This window comes from Odontomachus brunneus, unplaced genomic scaffold, assembly GCF_010583005.1.
Source record: "Odontomachus brunneus isolate Ranch 3 - 2012 unplaced genomic scaffold, Obru_v1 Obru_scaffold_111, whole genome shotgun sequence".
NCBI classification, from domain to species: Eukaryota; Metazoa; Arthropoda; class Insecta; order Hymenoptera; family Formicidae; genus Odontomachus; species Odontomachus brunneus.
The window spans coordinates 618,961-637,134 of NW_022639561.1; the positions used below are offsets into that span (position 1 = coordinate 618,961).

General features: G+C 35.8%; 1 protein-coding gene across 4 annotated transcripts in view; it reads left to right on the forward strand.

Annotated features, from left to right (window-relative positions):
- Window positions 1–18,174, forward strand: part of LOC116849315 (synaptotagmin-10-like) — a 526,459-nt gene that overhangs the window by 196,998 nt on the left and 311,287 nt on the right. For all 4 annotated transcript variants that reach the window (XM_032826343.1, XM_032826345.1, XM_032826344.1 and 1 more), the window contains exons 2-3: window positions 443–705; window positions 793–939. In XM_032826343.1, coding sequence (XP_032682234.1) covers window positions 443–705; window positions 793–939 — 410 coding nt within the window. The remainder of the gene's footprint in view (window positions 1–442; window positions 706–792; window positions 940–18,174) is intronic.

The window sequence follows — 18,174 nt, forward strand, 5'->3', positions numbered from 1 at the left end:
AAAATTAATGTGACCTTGACCTGACCTTCGCTACGCAACCCAAGGTCAAACTGATGTGATCAGTAAATACATCTTTTTAAACGCCACAACTTTTGTCTGAAACATTTTTTTGTAAAACTTATATTTTTCCTGATATTCGGGCGTCCCGGTACTTTCCGAACACCCTGTATAATGTTTCTTTGGTGATGTAAATGTGCGTGAGTGAATATTTTACTCGAATCTTTACGATCTGCCTGTAGAGTCTAATTCTTTTGCGCAAATACTTAAATTATTTTTCACAGGTTTTGAGAAATAAGTAAAATCACATAACATGAATTAATATAAATAGTAACCTTGACAAATGTATTATATTTTTAACAAATACTTATTTGTTATATTTGTTATTAACATTTCAATTTGAAGTTACTCATTAACTTTTCTTAATAAATGTTCCGTTTTACAGAGGAATGGAGCGAAACTTTACCGTATCAGCTTTTGATCGGTGCAGGAGTGGCATTAATCGGTCTGATCTTATTGGCGGCGGTAAGCTACCAGTGCTCTTCCACATGGCGATGGTTGATAGGCATGTCACGACACGAGAATATCGAGGACTCCGAGATGGATCAGACTCAACAGAATGCGATTCGTATCAGTCATTCTCTTCCAGATCTCCAGTCAGAACCGATCACTCACGAATATGTTCAAGAACAAAAGGAAAATAAGAAGGTATATTTCGTTCGTATAATTGAATTAGCGAACCATCCTGTAAAATTTGTATGGACGTGTCGTCAATATTGATATTAATTTTGCTAGGTGCTACGTCAAACCACTTTACCAATTGTACCAATAAGACATCAAAGTTTTCAACGTCAACTGTCACACCGACTTGATTTGCCTAATATGAAGTTCAGCATTTGTAGTTTAGAGAATCGCAGCGACTCCAGTCTCGGTCTTATTAAGGTTAGTTACTATTTATATATATATATATATATATAATATGATATGTCGAAAATCGATACATTTCGACACACAGATGATCTCGTTACTTATTGACTATTTTTTAGATTAACTGTTTTTAAAGATCTTTATCTACATGTTTCAAAATTTTAGCTATAAATTATATCAGGACTCAGAACAGTTTGCCAATTTCGGCTGATTCTCGGGAACTACACCTTCTATCTCCCCCTTGCCGCGCGGTGAACCTTGCAAGTGACGGTCGTGCCTCTGAGCTTGGAGCCGCAACTAGCCGCGACCGTCACTTGCGAGGCCCGCCGTGTAGCCCCGTGAAGTTAGTCCCCCAATCTAGCCAATATTCGAAAAAATACAATTTCTACACCTAATTCGTTTGCACATCGTTTGCACATGTTTGCACATTAAGAGTTTTCGTTTGCACACATTTAGTTTAAAAGAAATTTAAAAAACAATTTTGGGGGACTAACTTCACACTAGCCCCTCAAGTTGCTCAAACTTGACGCACAATGCATGTAATCAATAGATTTTCGTTTGCACATTTCGAAAAAACTCGAATTTTCGTTTGCACACCTCTAGGAAAAAAGTTATTGACATTAAACTTTGAGGAGGCCTAACTCACACTTGCCGAAATTTATAACTGCAAAATAAAATTGTTTGACGTATGATATCGTTAGATCTTCGTTTGCACATTTCGAAACAAGTTGAATTTTCGTTTGCACACCTCTAGAAAAAAAGTTATTTAACAGAATTTGGGGGGGGGGCTAATTTCACACTTGGCGAAACCTAAGTTAAAATTGCAGGAAAAATTGTCTGACGCATGATATCGTTAGATTTTCGTTTGCACATTTCGAAACAAGTCGAGTTTTCGTTTGCACACCTCTAGAAAAAAGTTATTTTTTTTATTTTCAGACAATTTTTTCCTGCAATTTTAACCTAGGTTTCGCCAAGTGTGAAGTTCGCCCCTCCCCAAAATTCAATGTTAAATAACTTTTTTTCTAGAGGTGTGCAAACGCAAACTCGACTTACTTCGAAATGTGCAAACGAAAATCTAACGATATCATGCGTTAGACAATTTTCTCCTGCAATTTTAACCTAGGTTTCGCTACGTGTGAAGTTAGCCCCCCAAAATTCAATGTTAAATAACTTTTTTTCTAGAGGTGTGCAAACGAAAACTCGACTTGTTTCGAAATGTGCAAACTAAAATCTAACGATATCATGCGTCAGATAATTTTTTCCTGCAATTTTAATCTAGGTTTCGCCAAGTGTGAAGTTAGCTCCCCCAAAATTCAATGTTAAATAACTTTTTTTCTAGAGATGTGCAAACGAAAACTCGACGTTTCGAAATTTGCAAACGAAAATCTGACGATATCATGCGTCAGACAATTTTTCCTGCAATTTTAACTTAGGTTTCGCCAAGTGTGAAATTAGCTCCCCCCAAATTCTGTTAAATAACTTTTTTTCTAGAGGTGTGCAAACGAAAATTCAACTTGTTTCGAAATGTGCAAACAAAGATCTAACGATATCATACGTCAAACAATTTTATTTTGCAGTTATAAATTTCGGCAAGTGTGAGTTTGGCTTCCTCAAAGTTTAATGTCAAATAACTTTTTTCCTAGAGGTGTGCAAACGAAAATTCGAGTTGTTTCGAAATGTGCAAACGAGAATCTATTAATTACATGCATTGTGCGTCAAGTTTGAGCAACTTGGGAGGCTAGTGTGAAGTTAGCCTTCCCAAAATTGTTTTTTAAATTTCTTTTAAATTAAATGTGTGCAAACGAAAACTCTGGATGTGCAAACATGTGCAAACAATGTACAATCGTTTGAGCTAAAGAAAGTTTACTTTTTCGAATGTTGGGGGGCTATTGTGAAGTTGGTCCCCCCAAAATTGTTTTTTCAATATCCTTGAAACTAGAGGTGTGCAAATGAAAATTCTTGATGTGCAAACATGTGCAAACGATGAGCAAACGAATTAGGTATAGAAATTGTATTTTTTCGAATTTTGGGGGGCTAACTTCACGGGGCTCCGCCGTGCGGCAAGGAGAAGATAGAAAGTGTAACTCCTGAGAATAGGCCGAAATTGGCAAACTGTTCCGAGCCATGAATTATATAATCTTATATAAATTTAGATAAATTTTGAATGACAATATAAATAATAGTTTTTTAAACTTATACTAGTAAATAACAAAATCCTATTTAAAGAGAATATACAATATTCTATAAAAAGTTGTTCTCCGAATAATTTCGCAACACTGATGAATGTGAAATTTTAATAATTTTAATAAAAATTTTAATAACTTTCATTGTAACAATATATGAGGAAAAGTCTGAATGCATTGTTGCAGAAGTAGCTTATGAAAAGTATATAATGAATACACAAGAACTAAATTTCGTTTGTAAAAATGTATTTAAATAATATATAATAATATAATTATTTTAATATATAATTATTATAATTAAAAGTCTACGCACGCACGTACGTACGTACGCACAAATACGTATGTATGCGAACGCACACATGCACATAACGATACAAGTTTTTCAAAATAAGTTTTTTTAAATAATATATAGTATATACGTATTAAAACTAATCTTAAAAACTAACTATTAATTTATTTCTTTTATCAGGCAAATTAAACTTTTAAAATTTTTAGTACGCCCGGCAGCGTCTTACACAATATCTCATCGCTAATTTTGAACTCTCATCAGTTCAAAAGACTTTTTTCATCAGTTTGAAAGACTTTGTTCTTCTGAACCTTTTAAGTTCTCACTATCAAGAAGACGTGTGGTCTCAACATTATTATGTTAACGCAGACGGACCTCATGTTTAATGACGAATCTCTTTATTTCACTTGCTAAGTCTTCAATTCCAAGATCCCTATGCAGATCCTTATAACGTACGAGGACTGTATGATAAGTACCCGTGTTAGGGAAGGAGACGCATTTTTAAAAATGTGTCTTTACTTATTTTTCAATATATTCTCCTTTCAGCTCGATACTTAATCCAGTGATATTCCAACGTTTTTATACCATCCAAAAAATATGATTTGTCGAACTCCGCAAAATAGGTCTCTGTTTTGGCAATGACTTCCTCGTTTAACGTAAACCGCTTTCCGCCAAGTCATTTTTTCATGTTTGGAAATAAATAGAAATCGCAGGGGGCCAAATCTAGAGAATAGGATAGATGAGATAGCAATTCGTAGCGTAATTCGACCAGTTTTGCTGTGATGATTGCTGACGAATGAGCTGGTGCGTTGTCATGATGAAAGAGTACCTTTTTCTTCGCCAAATGGAGCCGTTTCTTCAATTCAGTGTCGAATCGGCCCAATAAATCAGCACAGTACTGTCCCGTGATTGTTCCTTCCTTCTTCAAATAGTCTGTAAAAATGATGTCTCGCAAATCCCAAAAAACGGTGACCATGATCTTTCCGGCCGATGGAACCGTTTTTGCCTTCTTTGGAACAGGTTCGCCGGGTGAAGTCCACTGTTTTGACTGTTTTTTCGTTTCTGGCGTGTAGTGATTGATACATGTTTTGTCAACAGTGACGAAGCGCCGCAGAAACTCTTTCAGATTGCGCTTAAACATGTCCAAACAGTGCTCCGAAGTTGTCATGCAATTTCGTTTTTGTTCCACTGTGAGCAAACGCGGCATCCATCTAGTCGATAGCTTTCTCATGCCTAATTTTTCGTGTAAGATATTTTGTACGCGTTCAACTGAGATATTTACAATGTCAGCAATTTCTCTGATCTTCACTGCGGTCTGCTAACACGATATCATGGATTTTGTTGACCATATCCTCAATAGTCACTTCAATCAGACAACTTGGACGCTCTTCATAAAAAACGGATGGTCGGCCACGCTTGAATTGATTGAACCAATATCTGATGGTAGTCATCGAAGGTGCATGGTCCTTATAAACGGCATGCAACTTCATTTTGATTTTCTCACACGTCTTCCATCCAAAAAAAGGAATTGACCACTGACCGACATTTCTCTTTTTCCATGGTTGCAAACAAACACAAACTTGTCCACTTTCAAAACAAAACTATTCGATAAATCTGTCTAAAATTTTGACTGGCGTCGTTCGGAAGATGGCGTTAAACGATGGTATACAGACTTTAAGTCAGTGACGCCATCAGTCATTAAACACGGGTACTTATCTTGCAGCCTTCGTATATACTACGGGACATTAATCATGTTCCGTAAAACTTTATTTTGGAAAGTTTGAATCTTTTTAATATGGCACTGTTTAGCATAACCTCGTAATTATATACTGTATATCCAGATAGGTTTCAAAATCTGGTTATATATCAATTTCTTGTTTTGAACCGATAATTTAGGCTTACGTCCCAAGAGCCAGTAAAGCTGTCTGTGTTTGAGTACTAGTTCATTCTTTTTCTTTTTTACATGTTCCTTCCATCTCAGTTTCACATCTAAAGTCATACTTAGATATTTGTCATTATTTCCGTACGGAATAGTGTCATTTATATTAACCGGTAACTTCTTTATATTTCTATTTGTAAAATTAATAGATATAGATTTTGTTCCATTAACCCCTTCGACAGCATTGACGCTATACAGGGTGTCCCGCATAAGGCATGCCAAAAGAAAAATATAAGTAGAACAGATAAAACTGAACAAAAATTGTAGAGGTCATTTTTCAAACAACCACGTAAAATTTCGAGATATTAATAAAATTAGTTGGACAAATTAGAGCGCGCGACGCGACGGGCGGGACATACGGCTCGCCGCGGCCGGCGAAGAAAATGGACGATTGCTCGCGGGTCAATTTCATAGGCCAAAGAGGTGGGCCGTTCGCTAGCATATGGAAATGGAAAGCTCCGTATATGCGTCCGTGTACGTGTGCGCTCTGAACGTCGGGCGACGAGTAACAGAAGGAGATAGATATATGACGTCCCATCTCTTTCTCTCGTGCACGCGTTATTCTTTTCACAGGGACCGTCACGGCAGCGATGCTGGGCACGCGGCTTCTATGTACAGAAAGAAGAGCCAAGTACGCTTAGCGCTTGAACTGTCAACATACATGTATAATGTACGCGCATGCATGGCTGCTTCTTGTGTATGTGCACTGTTAAATCCGTAATGTCAAATTAATATATTTGAGTAATTTAACTATTCCTATAAGTATTAACTATTCCTATTTGAGTATTTTAACTATTCCTATAAGTTGCCACTGCTCCTACTAAATATGTCGTTAATTTAACTAAGATAAGTAAGATAATGGAGTTAAATAATTTAACTTAAACACAATGTTTTGTGTTAAAATAGTAAATTTCGATACACATGATAATTAAAAGTAACTAAATATTATTGAAGTCAAGAAACTGATTTAAATTAGACTCTCAAATATTAAACAGTGTACGGGCCGCGTCTTCTGTTTGGTATCACACCGTGACCATCGCTGATTCGCCTGAGCGAGAGAAGAAGACAGAACGTCATACGTCTGTCTCCTTGTATTACCCGTTGCCCGACGTTCCGAGCACACACGTATTCGGATGCACATATGGAGCGATGTCTTTCACTATGTTATCAAACGACCGAAGTCTCTGCGTTTTAAGCCTGTTCATTTAAACACAAATTCTCGCATTACATTATCAGCTGCTTGCAATATCCGACAGCGACATACGACGTAGAATCAGAGCTGGGAAATCTTGCCCGGGCGCACTGGCGTTTTACTCCTTCCACTTCTCATACCGAGATATTTCTGTTTGTCTGTGTGACTACGTTCCCTCGGCCGAGTTCGGCGCACCGAGCGAGGGAATGACATTCTCTCTCTCGCTCGGTGCGCCGAACTCGGCCGAGCGCGCGTAGTCACACGGACGGACAGAAGCTTCTCTGTGTGAGAAGTGGAAGAAGTAAAACGCCAGTGCGCCCGGGCACGATTTCCCAGCTCTGATTCTACGTCGTATGTCGCTGTCGGATATTGCAAGCAGCTGATAATGTAATGCGAGAATTTGTGTTTAAATGAACAGGCTTAAAACGCAGAGACTTCGGTCGTTTGATAACATAGTGAAAGACATCGCTCCATATGTGCATCCGAATACGTGTGTGCTCGGAACGTCGGGCAACGGGTAATACAAGGAGACAGACGTATGACGTTCTGTCTTCTTCTCTCGCTCAGGCGAATCAGCGATGGTCACGGTGTGATACCAAACAGAAGACGCGGCCCGTACACTGTTTAATATTTGAGAGTCTAATTTAAATCAGTTTCTTGACTTCAATAATATTTAGTTACTTTTAATTATCATGTGTATCGAAATTTACTATTTTAACACAAAACATTGTGTTTAAGTTAAATTATTTAACTCCATTATCTTACTTATCTTAGTTAAATTAACGACATATTTAGTAGGAGCAGTGGCAACTTATAGGAATAGTTAAAATACTCAAATAGGAATAGTTAATACTTATAGGAATAGTTAAATTACTCAAATATATTAATTTGACATTACGGATTTAACAGTGCACATACACAAGAAGCAGCCATGCATGCGCGTACATTATACATGTATGTTGACAGTTCAAGCGCTAAGCGTACTTGGCTCTTCTTTCTGTACATAGAAGCCGCGTGCCCAGCATCGCTGCCGTGACGGTCCCTGTGAAAAGAATAACGCGTGCACGAGAGAAAGAGATGGGACGTCATATATCTATCTCCTTCTGTTACTCGTCGCCCGACGTTCAGAGCGCACACGTACACGGACGCATATACGGAGCTTTCCATTTCCATATGCTAGCGAACGGCCCACCTCTTTGGCCTATGAAATTGACCCGCGAGCAATCGTCCATTTTCTTCGCCGGCCGCGGCGAGCCGTATGTCCCGCCCGTCGCGTCGCGCGCTCTAATTTGTCCAACTAATTTTATTAATATCTCGAAATTTTACGTGGTTGTTTGAAAAATGACCTCTACAATTTTTGTTCAGTTTTATCTGTTCTACTTATATTTTTCTTTTGGCATGCCTTATGCGGGACACCCTGTATATGGCGCGGAATATATTTGTGCTTTAATGGGTATTAACGCACATCGTTTATTTTCTGATTGATATGCCCGATTTTCATAAAACTTGGTACTTTATGGTTATTGCGGAATACGAAATTGACATCAAAATTCCAAAATTCAAAATGGCGGATCCAATATGGCGGATGAAAGTGCTAAAGATGATCCGATTGTGCTGAAATTTGGTACTAAAGATTTTTGGTGTCGATGAATACGAATTTAAAGTCAACATTCCAAAATTCTAAATGACGGATCATTTATTCGGAAAATAACAACTTGGTCGATTTTATTAAAATGAAAATCTGAAATGTCTCTCTAATATTTATAACTACAAAACTCTAATATTTATAACTACAAAACTCTTATCCATTGTCAAAGTTCTTGAATTTTAATATATTTTATATGGTTTTATATGACTATATGATTTTTTATGATTTTATATGATTGGGTATAAGCTTTCATAATAAAAAGATTTTGATTTTTTATTCATCATATTGAGCCTATTACTTTGAATTTGAATATTTTAACTTCAAATTTGTTCATTGACCCAAAACTTTTTAAATATCGGATTTTATAACAATTTAATTTTCATTCTTTTCATCACCATATTGAATCCGCAACTTTGAAATCAAATAGTTAAACATTAAATTCGTGTTTAATGAACCGAAAAATTCTTCAATATCGGATTTTATAAAAATCATATTTTTATATCTTTGCCTCTATTAGACCCGCCATTTCAAATTTTATAGTTCTGACCTCAAAATTGTATTCAACGATCCCAAAAACCTCTATATGTCAAGTTTTAAAAAAATTCTCCGGCTTTTTTTCTACCCACAGGGGCACGAACGGTGGAACTGAACGTGCTGTCGAAGGGGTTAAGTCTAATCTTCCAGTTTTTAGTCCATTGAAAAAACTGGTTACCAGCTTCCTGGAGTTTATTATTCATTTCTTCTGTAGTCGAACCCTTCGCCAACAAAGCAGTATCGTCCACAAAAGTGGCAACTGTCACACTTCCCATTCGCGGAAAATCACTCGTGTACAGCAAGCAGAGAATAGGATCCAGAAAACTTCCTTGAGATACTTCTGCATTCACTTCTCTCAATTCCGAGTACTCCTCCTCATATTTTATTTTAAATAATCTGTCCGATATATACGAAGTTAGTAGTATATTGCTTCGGTAGTATTTTATTTAACTTGCACACTAGCCCCGTAACTTACACCTCTCACATCAGACCTTATCAAAGGCCTAAACCACGTCTAGGAAGACCGCAGAGCAGATTTGTTTTTCTTTCAATGTCTTTTCTATGATATCAGTTATTCGATGAATTTGATCCATTGTAGAATGCTTTTGTCTAAATCCGAATTAACGGTTCTGTATTATATTTTTTATTTCAATTTTTTTAGGAACAATTTCTCAAATAGTTTTGATATAATAGGCAACAACGATATAGATCTATACGATTTGGCCTTATTTGATGGTTTACCTGGTTTTTGTATCATAATAACTTTGATTTTTTAGGCTTTTGCGATGTTCATGCATATTAGATTTGGTTTCCGGGTTTGAACCGCGTAGATTCATCTTTGTTTGATTCCGACGTTTCGCAAACATTTCAGTCCGCTTCATCAGGGAAGAACGAGCCGATGCCGAGTTTTTCTTGAGAGATCTTCCTTTATATAGTAGTTGGCATAGGGGGAAAGGAGGAGAGGAGACAGGAAAGTGGGGGGATAATGTTGGCAGGTGGATAATGTTGGGAAATTTGTTGTCTGTCATGTTTTGGAGCATGGTGAGCGCACGTATAAAGGAATATCAAAGCGCAATCTGAAAAATGTAACACTAGTCAGTATTAGCGGAACACAATCTAAAAAACGAACACAAAATCCTGTTCAACGAAATAACAGTACTGGTCACAACCAACAATTACTTCCCTAGGAAATACAGGGAATCCTTGGAAATTCAAAAGCATCTCAACAATCTCAACAGGAGTAATGGACAAAAAATCAGTCCAATCTGACAATCCGTCTTCCCGATTTCTAAAACATGACAGACAAGAAATTTCCCGCCGCCATCCCCCTGCCAACCCCCTCCCACTTCCTGTCTCCTCCTTCCTCTCCCCCTGTATCAACTACTATATAAAGGAAGATCTCTCAGGAGCAACTCGGCATCCGGTCGTTCCTCCTTAATAAAGCGGACTGAAATGTTCGCGGAACGTCGTAATCAAATAAAGATGAATCCACGCGGCTCAAATCCGGAACCATATTTAATATCATAATAATTTTAGCAACTTTCCATACATTTGGAACATATTTTAGTCTAAAAGCCGCGTTTATCTGATATGTTAACATAATTAAACTTTCCTAGGCATTTGTTTTAAAACCTCACTTGTAATAAAGTCAAACCCCGCTTTTTCAGGATTTAAGTTAGTCACGATTTCATTTTGTATTTCTTTCGGAATAACCAATTTAATTTCTTCTTCTATAAAGTTTTCCATTTCTTCGACAACCAAATTAGTATGAATGTCGTTGGGCTTAAATATTTTAGCGAATACTTCAGCTTTTTATTTATTACTCTTTCCCTACGTTCCATCTTTTTTTCTTATTGGTTGTGATTGGATAGTCGGCCTTTTAAGCGTTTTCGTTGCTTTCCACAATGAATATTCCGTTTCATCCGCTTCTAACTTCATTATGTAGTTATTAATTGATTCTTCTTTTAGCTTTTGTAATTCTCTTTTCAGCCGTTGTTTTTTGTTATTAAAGATATTTTTGTCAACAGAATCTCTTGTTTATTGCCATTTCCTTCTGGCTCTTCTCTTGTCCTTAACTAGCTCTCTTACCTCTTTAGGGTAATTGATGCCTACTGTTTTAGATATATTCTTTAGTGCTGCTCCAAGCTGCTCTTTGAACAACACTAGAGAATTTTTTGGTTTCAATTTCTAGTTGCAATTTAGTTTTTAGCGATATTTTTAGTTCAATTTTATTTTGAAGTTCAGCTCTAAAGCTTACCCAATCGGTTGTTTTGTTAGTTAGCGTCGGTCTACTTTTCTTTTTAATAATTCTCTCATTCAAAGTTAAGATTACTGCAGAGTGGTCCGAGTCCAACTCAAAGCTTTCCTCTACATACAAAAAAATTTGGTAATACCCTTTTTATTATGAAAAAATCTAGTAGATTAGGTATTTTACTTGTGTCAGCGGGCCAGTGCGTCGGTTTTCTAGTGAAATGATAGTTACACCTCATTTCTCTTATGGCTTCTCTCAATGTTTTACCTTTTGTCGTTGTCAGCCTGGATCCCCAGTCTACATTTTTTGTATTGTAGTTCCCTTTTAAAATGAACCTTGTCCCAATGTATTGTAGAATTTTTTTATAATATAACTTTTTAAGATTATATTTCGGCGAGCAATATACAGCACCAACTATTAATATTTGTTTAGTATACTTAACACCTACTATTGTAAGCTGTATTTCTGCATTTTGTATATGTCGCTCCTCATAATGATTAATGTTATTCTTAATTGCGACAGCACTTCCGCCTTTGGTTTGGTTATCCGGATATGCCGGATTTGGTAGATTTTATATCCACTGCATTTTAAGTAAATCCGGTTTGTCGAGTGTGTTTCTAATGAGACACACATCAATATTTTATATAAGATTATTAAGATAATTTTATTTAAGAAATAAAATTCTATTTCTTTTCTTTTATTTTGGATGCCGCGTGACGTGGCTCGCGAATGTTCCCCAGGCCGGCTGCGAGCTTTCTTTCGCGGCTCGACGCTTACGCATAGATTCCGCCCAGGCGGTTATTTCCACGACTACTTCGTTCTTTAGTATTGGATGCCAGGTGCGGAAACGGTTACCGGGGAGTCGGATTAGCAGAGACCGCCGATGAACGATCAGTGATGAACCACCCGGTACGGGCGCGACTAGCTCGTTGAGAGCGTTCGTCCGCGGAGGCTAGGATCTCGGAGGGTAAGCGATTACATGAACTCATGTTCCTGGTATATACAACGATTTGTTCGAACTATTTTACAATTACGCTACACTCACGACAAACGCAAAACACTCAAAATGCGCACGACTATTTACAATACGCGATATACGCAACTACTTTCGAACGGCGTGTCCGTCGTTACTCACATTATTCGCGAAAGTCTTTCGGAGGCGCACCGCGATGTACCAGCTTACGCGCTTAGAGCTCTTTACGGACTTGATAGGCCTTTAGTCGCCTTGGGATAGAGTCTGCCAGACCATGGATCTCGTTTTCGTGTCGTCGTCCTCCTGGCCTCCCGCGATCCTTTCGTTCTTCCTGCGGCCGCCCTCATTGGCGTAGCCCTCGTGTTCCCGCTGCAGCACTCACTCGCCACCACGGATTGTTCGGCTCGCGACTTCGCGGTTCGGCGTTACCCGCTTGACGTCCGCTGACTACGCGGAGGCATCCTGATTGCTCCAGGAGTGCTCGTCGCGACGGTATCGGTAACTATCGGACTTCGCTTAGGAAAGGCTAATTGCTCAGGCCGAAGACTCGCAAAGAAGAGAGCTCTCCCGTACAGCCTTGGCCTATTTATTATTTGTCTTCACGGTTTGTCTCTTCCCACGGGGATCTATTTCGTTGCCGGCTCTCCGGGAGGAGGAGCGCTTTCAGCCGCTCCCTCTCCAACCGTGGTCCTTGTGACGGGATTCAAACGCCACCACGTCACAGCCGTTCGCATTCCATGTTGCTATTCTTAGATCGCATTTATCCATTACTTTAACTTTACAGCTACTGCTCTCTTTTCTTTGGCTTCCAATCTATCTAGTCTTTCTGTGAATTTATTTATCATATTTAACATATTTTGCATCATTTGCAATAATGATTGCTCCTCGTTTTGTATTTATTCAAGTTGGTTTTCCTGTATAGTTTGTGCGTATGATACTCCTTCAGTAACTTTTTTTTGGAAATAAATGTTCTCTGCTAAGTATTTTGCATTTTTTTAGGATTTTCCAATTGATCTCTTCTTTTTTGCAGTTCTCTTGCAACTAAGCATCCATGATAACTAAGCTAGCATGATAGCTAGCAGGATGATTCTTACCAAATGCTAAAGCACTTTAGCGCCGCACTTCTTGATTTGTTACAATCAACCGTCAGGCGTTTGTTTACACATTTAGCACAGTTTTTCTCCATTGGCAATATCTTTGAGTATGCCCATATCGTTGATATCTTTTACGCTATGGAATTCGTTTATTTTTTCTAAGTGCTTCGATTTTAACTCTTATGTGGCATAGGTATTATATTTAATAAATTTTTTTTCTTCCGAGTTCTGAAAGATTAATATGAACAGCGGGAGTGGTGTTTTAATGTCCCCCCAATTTTCCTTGGTTTTCTTGATTTTATTTGTTACCTCAAGTATTTTATAACTTTTATTTAATAATTCATTATTTATGTCTTCCGACTTGCATGAGGGGTGGAGATTCCTAACCATAACTTTTTAGATCTTGTTTGTTTGTTCTCATAAAAGTGCTGTTCTCATGCAATTTTAACATCATTCAAGAGTTTGGTTAAATCTCTATAATCTGTTTCCGTATTAACGTTTATTTTTAACTGTTCATTGTTCATTTGATTGGTTTTAAATTTGATATTTCTTGCTTGTAATACTTGATTCATTCCAGTATAATTATTTACGTTGCTTAAGATTACTGGCGGCGGATTATGCCTTTTGCCAGTTTCTGTATTTCAGACAGTTTTAGGTTTAGTATGCGATTTCTTTCACAGATGATGTCGTGATTTTCCTTTTTTTTATTTTTAGTAAATAACCATGCAATTTTCCTAGCCACTATTTGCTCTTTGACTCTTCGTCCGACTTAGTTGGGCTATATTTTCTATTAGGTTGTAATGTACCAATTATCCTCTTTAATTCTTGGATTTCTTCGTGAGCTGCTTTAAAGTGAGATTCCAAAACTTTTATTTTCTCTACCTCATACAGCATCTCTCATTTTTATTCCTTTTTTGCAAGTGGTTTCATGTTATCTTGCCTGTTTTGCTCAATTTAAATAACGGTTGCCTCCCTCCTCCAGAATCCTTGGGGTCAGCCTCCGTAGAGGGTGGATTTTCCAGATCCATGACTGGATTGCCACATGGGGTGCATTCCGCATTTGATTTTTCCATTGTTCATAATTAACTAGTGCCAGGTCCACTCCGTGCATTTTATTTTCTCGGCTAAGGATGACACCGGTGGGCATTTCCCAACCCGCTACCTAGGCAGACGCCCGATGGGGGGTCTGGTAACCCCACACGTATTTCAAAATAAATATCATTAAAAATAATTACTAAACTATAGTAGATATGATAAAAAGACTTACTTCAATGTTTCTTATATGATTTTTTACATCTGGTAGTGTAAAAAGAAAAATATTTGTTGTTATTTGCTAAAGATATTTCAATATTATTTAGATTTTTCAAATAGAATATTATTTTCTTGTTTCAACAATATCAAAGCAGGGAAAAACTAAAAAAACATTGAATTGAATTCAATAATATCATACAATAATGTCATACAGATAATTTTAAAACAATCTAATATTAAAAGAGGAATTGTTGTTAAAATTGGTAATAACTAAGATTTTTGTTATTTTACGTATTTTATTTATAGGATACGTTCAACATTTTTATCTTTATATACTTTTTAGATACTTTGTAATTTTTTGAGAAACAAACGATTAATTTCAAGAATAAATATTTATCTCTACACGCTCGTATTATAAGTGCAGTTTGATAAGTGATATTTCTTAAAAATTCTCAAAAGAAGTAGTATAATACTATAAAATTTAGAGATCCTACTAACCAACATATTTTATTGGTCAACTATGTCTAAAATGTACAGGATATCCATTTAAAATGACCTACTAAAATATCTTTTTAGGAACTCGTTTTTGAAGAAAATGTCTAGACAAAAGTTGTAGGATTTAAAGGGGGCCATCCATTGATGGCTTTGACTTTGATCTTAGCGGCCATTGTCAAGGTCACGTTGATTATTTTAAATGGAAACCCCTATTTTTATTGCATATTCTTGTAGCTTCTCTCGACTCTCTTAGTTTTCCAAAATACTATAATAACGTATTTTATCACTAAATACTTTTTGAATAATGAAATTTGAAAGTTACAGTACCGCTAGCATTAGCATTACCCAAGGTATACTTAATGAAATACGTTATTATAGTGTTTTGGAAAGCTCTCGAAAGCTACAAGAGTATACAATCAAAAATAGGGATATAGTAAAAATAGGGTATATATTCCTATATAGGAAATATAAGTATACAGGGTGAATATTATATACCGGAACACCTGAATATCTCGAAAACAAAGCGTTGTATAAAAAAATGTTAAATACAAAAGTTGTAGGGTTTAAAAAGATCTATTTTATGATATTAGCAGTTTGACCTTGAGTTGCGTCATAAAGATCAGGTCAAGGTCACAATGATGTTTTTAAATGGATACCCCCATTTTTTATTGTATATTCTTGTAGCTTATCTCGAGAGCTTTCCAAAACACTATACTTAAGTATTTTTTCGTTAAGTACTTTTCGAGTTAAGAGGCTTCAAAGTTACGCTCTTTAGCATTAGCGCGCGGCCGATTAAGGCAAGAGGAAAATCATATCCGGCCGATTAAGGTAAGCTAAGGCAGAGAAAAACGTAAACACAAGCGCGGTAAACGAGAGCTGCCCTTGCGTTTACGTTTTTTAGGCCATCAGCCTTACGCTATTTACTATTAATACGAGCGCGCGTTCGTGCTCGTCACTACGGTATCCACGCGCGCTAATGCTAAAGAGCGTAACTTTGAAGCCTCTTAACTCGAAAAGTACTTAACGAAAAAATACTTAAGTATAGTGTTTTGGAAAGCTCTCGAGATAAGCTACAAGAATATACAATAAAAAATGGGGGTATCCATTTAAAAACATCATTGTGACCTTGACCTGATCTTTATGACGCAACTTAAGGTCAAACTGCTAATATCATAAAATAGATCTTTTTGAACCCTACAACTTTTGTATTTTGTAACATTTTTTTATACAACGCTTTGTTTTCGAGATATTCAGGTGTTCCGGTATATAATATTCACCCTGTATAAATAATAAATAATAATAAATATATAAATAGGGGTTTATTTAAAAAAATCAACGTGACCTTAAAATAACCTTGACAATGGCCACTAAGGTCAAAGTCAAGATCACCAATAATATACGTAAATTTTATATATATATATATATATAATATATATATATATATATGTATATATATATATATATATATATATATATGTGTATATATATACACAATAATAATTTTACCAAATATACCAATTTTATACGTAAATTGAATAAGATGAAGAGATCAATTTCAAAGTCATTTTTTTCGGAGTTTTCACGGCCATTGATGATTTTTGCATATAAATATATATTTCTTTCATTGCATCGTTAGCTGATGTTAAAATACGTTTAGATATGTGTGACATCACCTTTGAATTGACCTTTGACTCTGAAAATTAAAATGAAACTAGTCAAGGTTGCTATAGACCTGGAAAACCGCGAAAAATCATGGAATTTAAATTTGTCATGGAAAATCGGAATATGTCAGGGGAAAATATAAAATAATCTGGAATTTTGGTCTTTCCTTATAATTCTTTGAAATTAAGGTAACCCTCTCTGGGATACTATTTCGTACATGACAACTGTCGAATCGGTAGACGTCGCACAGCTTTTTTATACTATAGAAATGTTACACAACGGTGCCTACCGATCCGACAGTTGTCAGTAAGCGTGTACAGAATAGTACTCCTGACTTATAAGAGAAGAATTCTCAATCTCTAAATACTTACTAAATACCTATTAAATTTCACTAAAGGTTACTAAATTTCTAAAGGTCACTGGGGATTTTATTAATATGTCAAGTTCTTTTTTTAATTTTAAAATTAAAACTTTATAGACATAGTAGGAATTCAAATGTTATTTCAACGAGAAATAAGATTTTCTTAGTTTATAATGAATATGTATACATCTATGCTAGTCTATACATCATGATGTTAACAAAATAACTAAAATTATATTTTACTCAACGTTTTTTCATTTAATTATTCTTTTCCGTCTCATAACTACATTCTTTTTTCCAATACTAATATAATTTTTGTTAGCCTAAATGTAATTTTCAAGAATATATGTTAGAACTATTATGTTACTAAACTAAATTTGTATTGCTTTTAATAACATAAACTACTTTCTCTGTAATCCCTGTTATCAAACGTTAAAATTGAAGATTATATATTGATCATGGAAAATTCTCCATTGTCGTCTGGAAAGCATGAAAAAGTCAGGGAATTTCAAGATTGATTTTCTGTAGCAACTCTGCTAGTGCTATCGCATTACGAATGACTTCTGAAAGCTTTAAGACTTGATCATTTACAAGCAATTTATCAGTTCATTGATCTATCGTTTGTGATAAGTTACTCAAAGCAAGAGAAAATTGAAGGAGATATTTGGGTGAGCTGGTTTAGGTGAGACACCTTGTATACAGGGTGTCTCATTTTAAAGGATGCACCCTGACAATTCTTCAGCCAAGCACATTCAGCAAAAATATATCAGACAAAAGTTATATAATTTGATGGAAGTCATAAGAAGATACCATTGATTTGACCTTGCATGGCGCCGCCAACGTCAGGTAGAGATCAATACTTTATTAAATAGAAACATGTATTTTTTATTACGGAATTTTATTCTAAGTAAAGAAACAAACAATTTTTGTTTGAAATTATTTTTTGTACGACCTCTATTTTCTAAGATATTTACTATATCTAAAAAATTATTGGTTGCAATAATTTTTTTACTCGAATTCTATCAACTTTATCGAAAAATAACAAGAGACAAAAATTTTCTATTTTCTTTTCGCAGAACTCTGAAAATTTTTTAAGAATTTTTTAATTATCTTTTTAGTACTGCATTTTCTTACATTTTCTTGAAATATTAAAAAGTTAAATAAAAATTTTCTTGAAATACTAAAAAGTTAAATAAAAAATTCTAAATAAATACTGAATAAGTAATAAAAATTCTATGTAAGTTTATATATATATATACAGGGTGTTCAAAAAGTCCCGGACCGGTGAAATATCTCGAAAACTAAGCATTTTAGAAAAAAATGTTTCAGATAAAAGTTGTGGCGTTTAAAAAGATGTATTTACTGATCACATCAGTTTGAC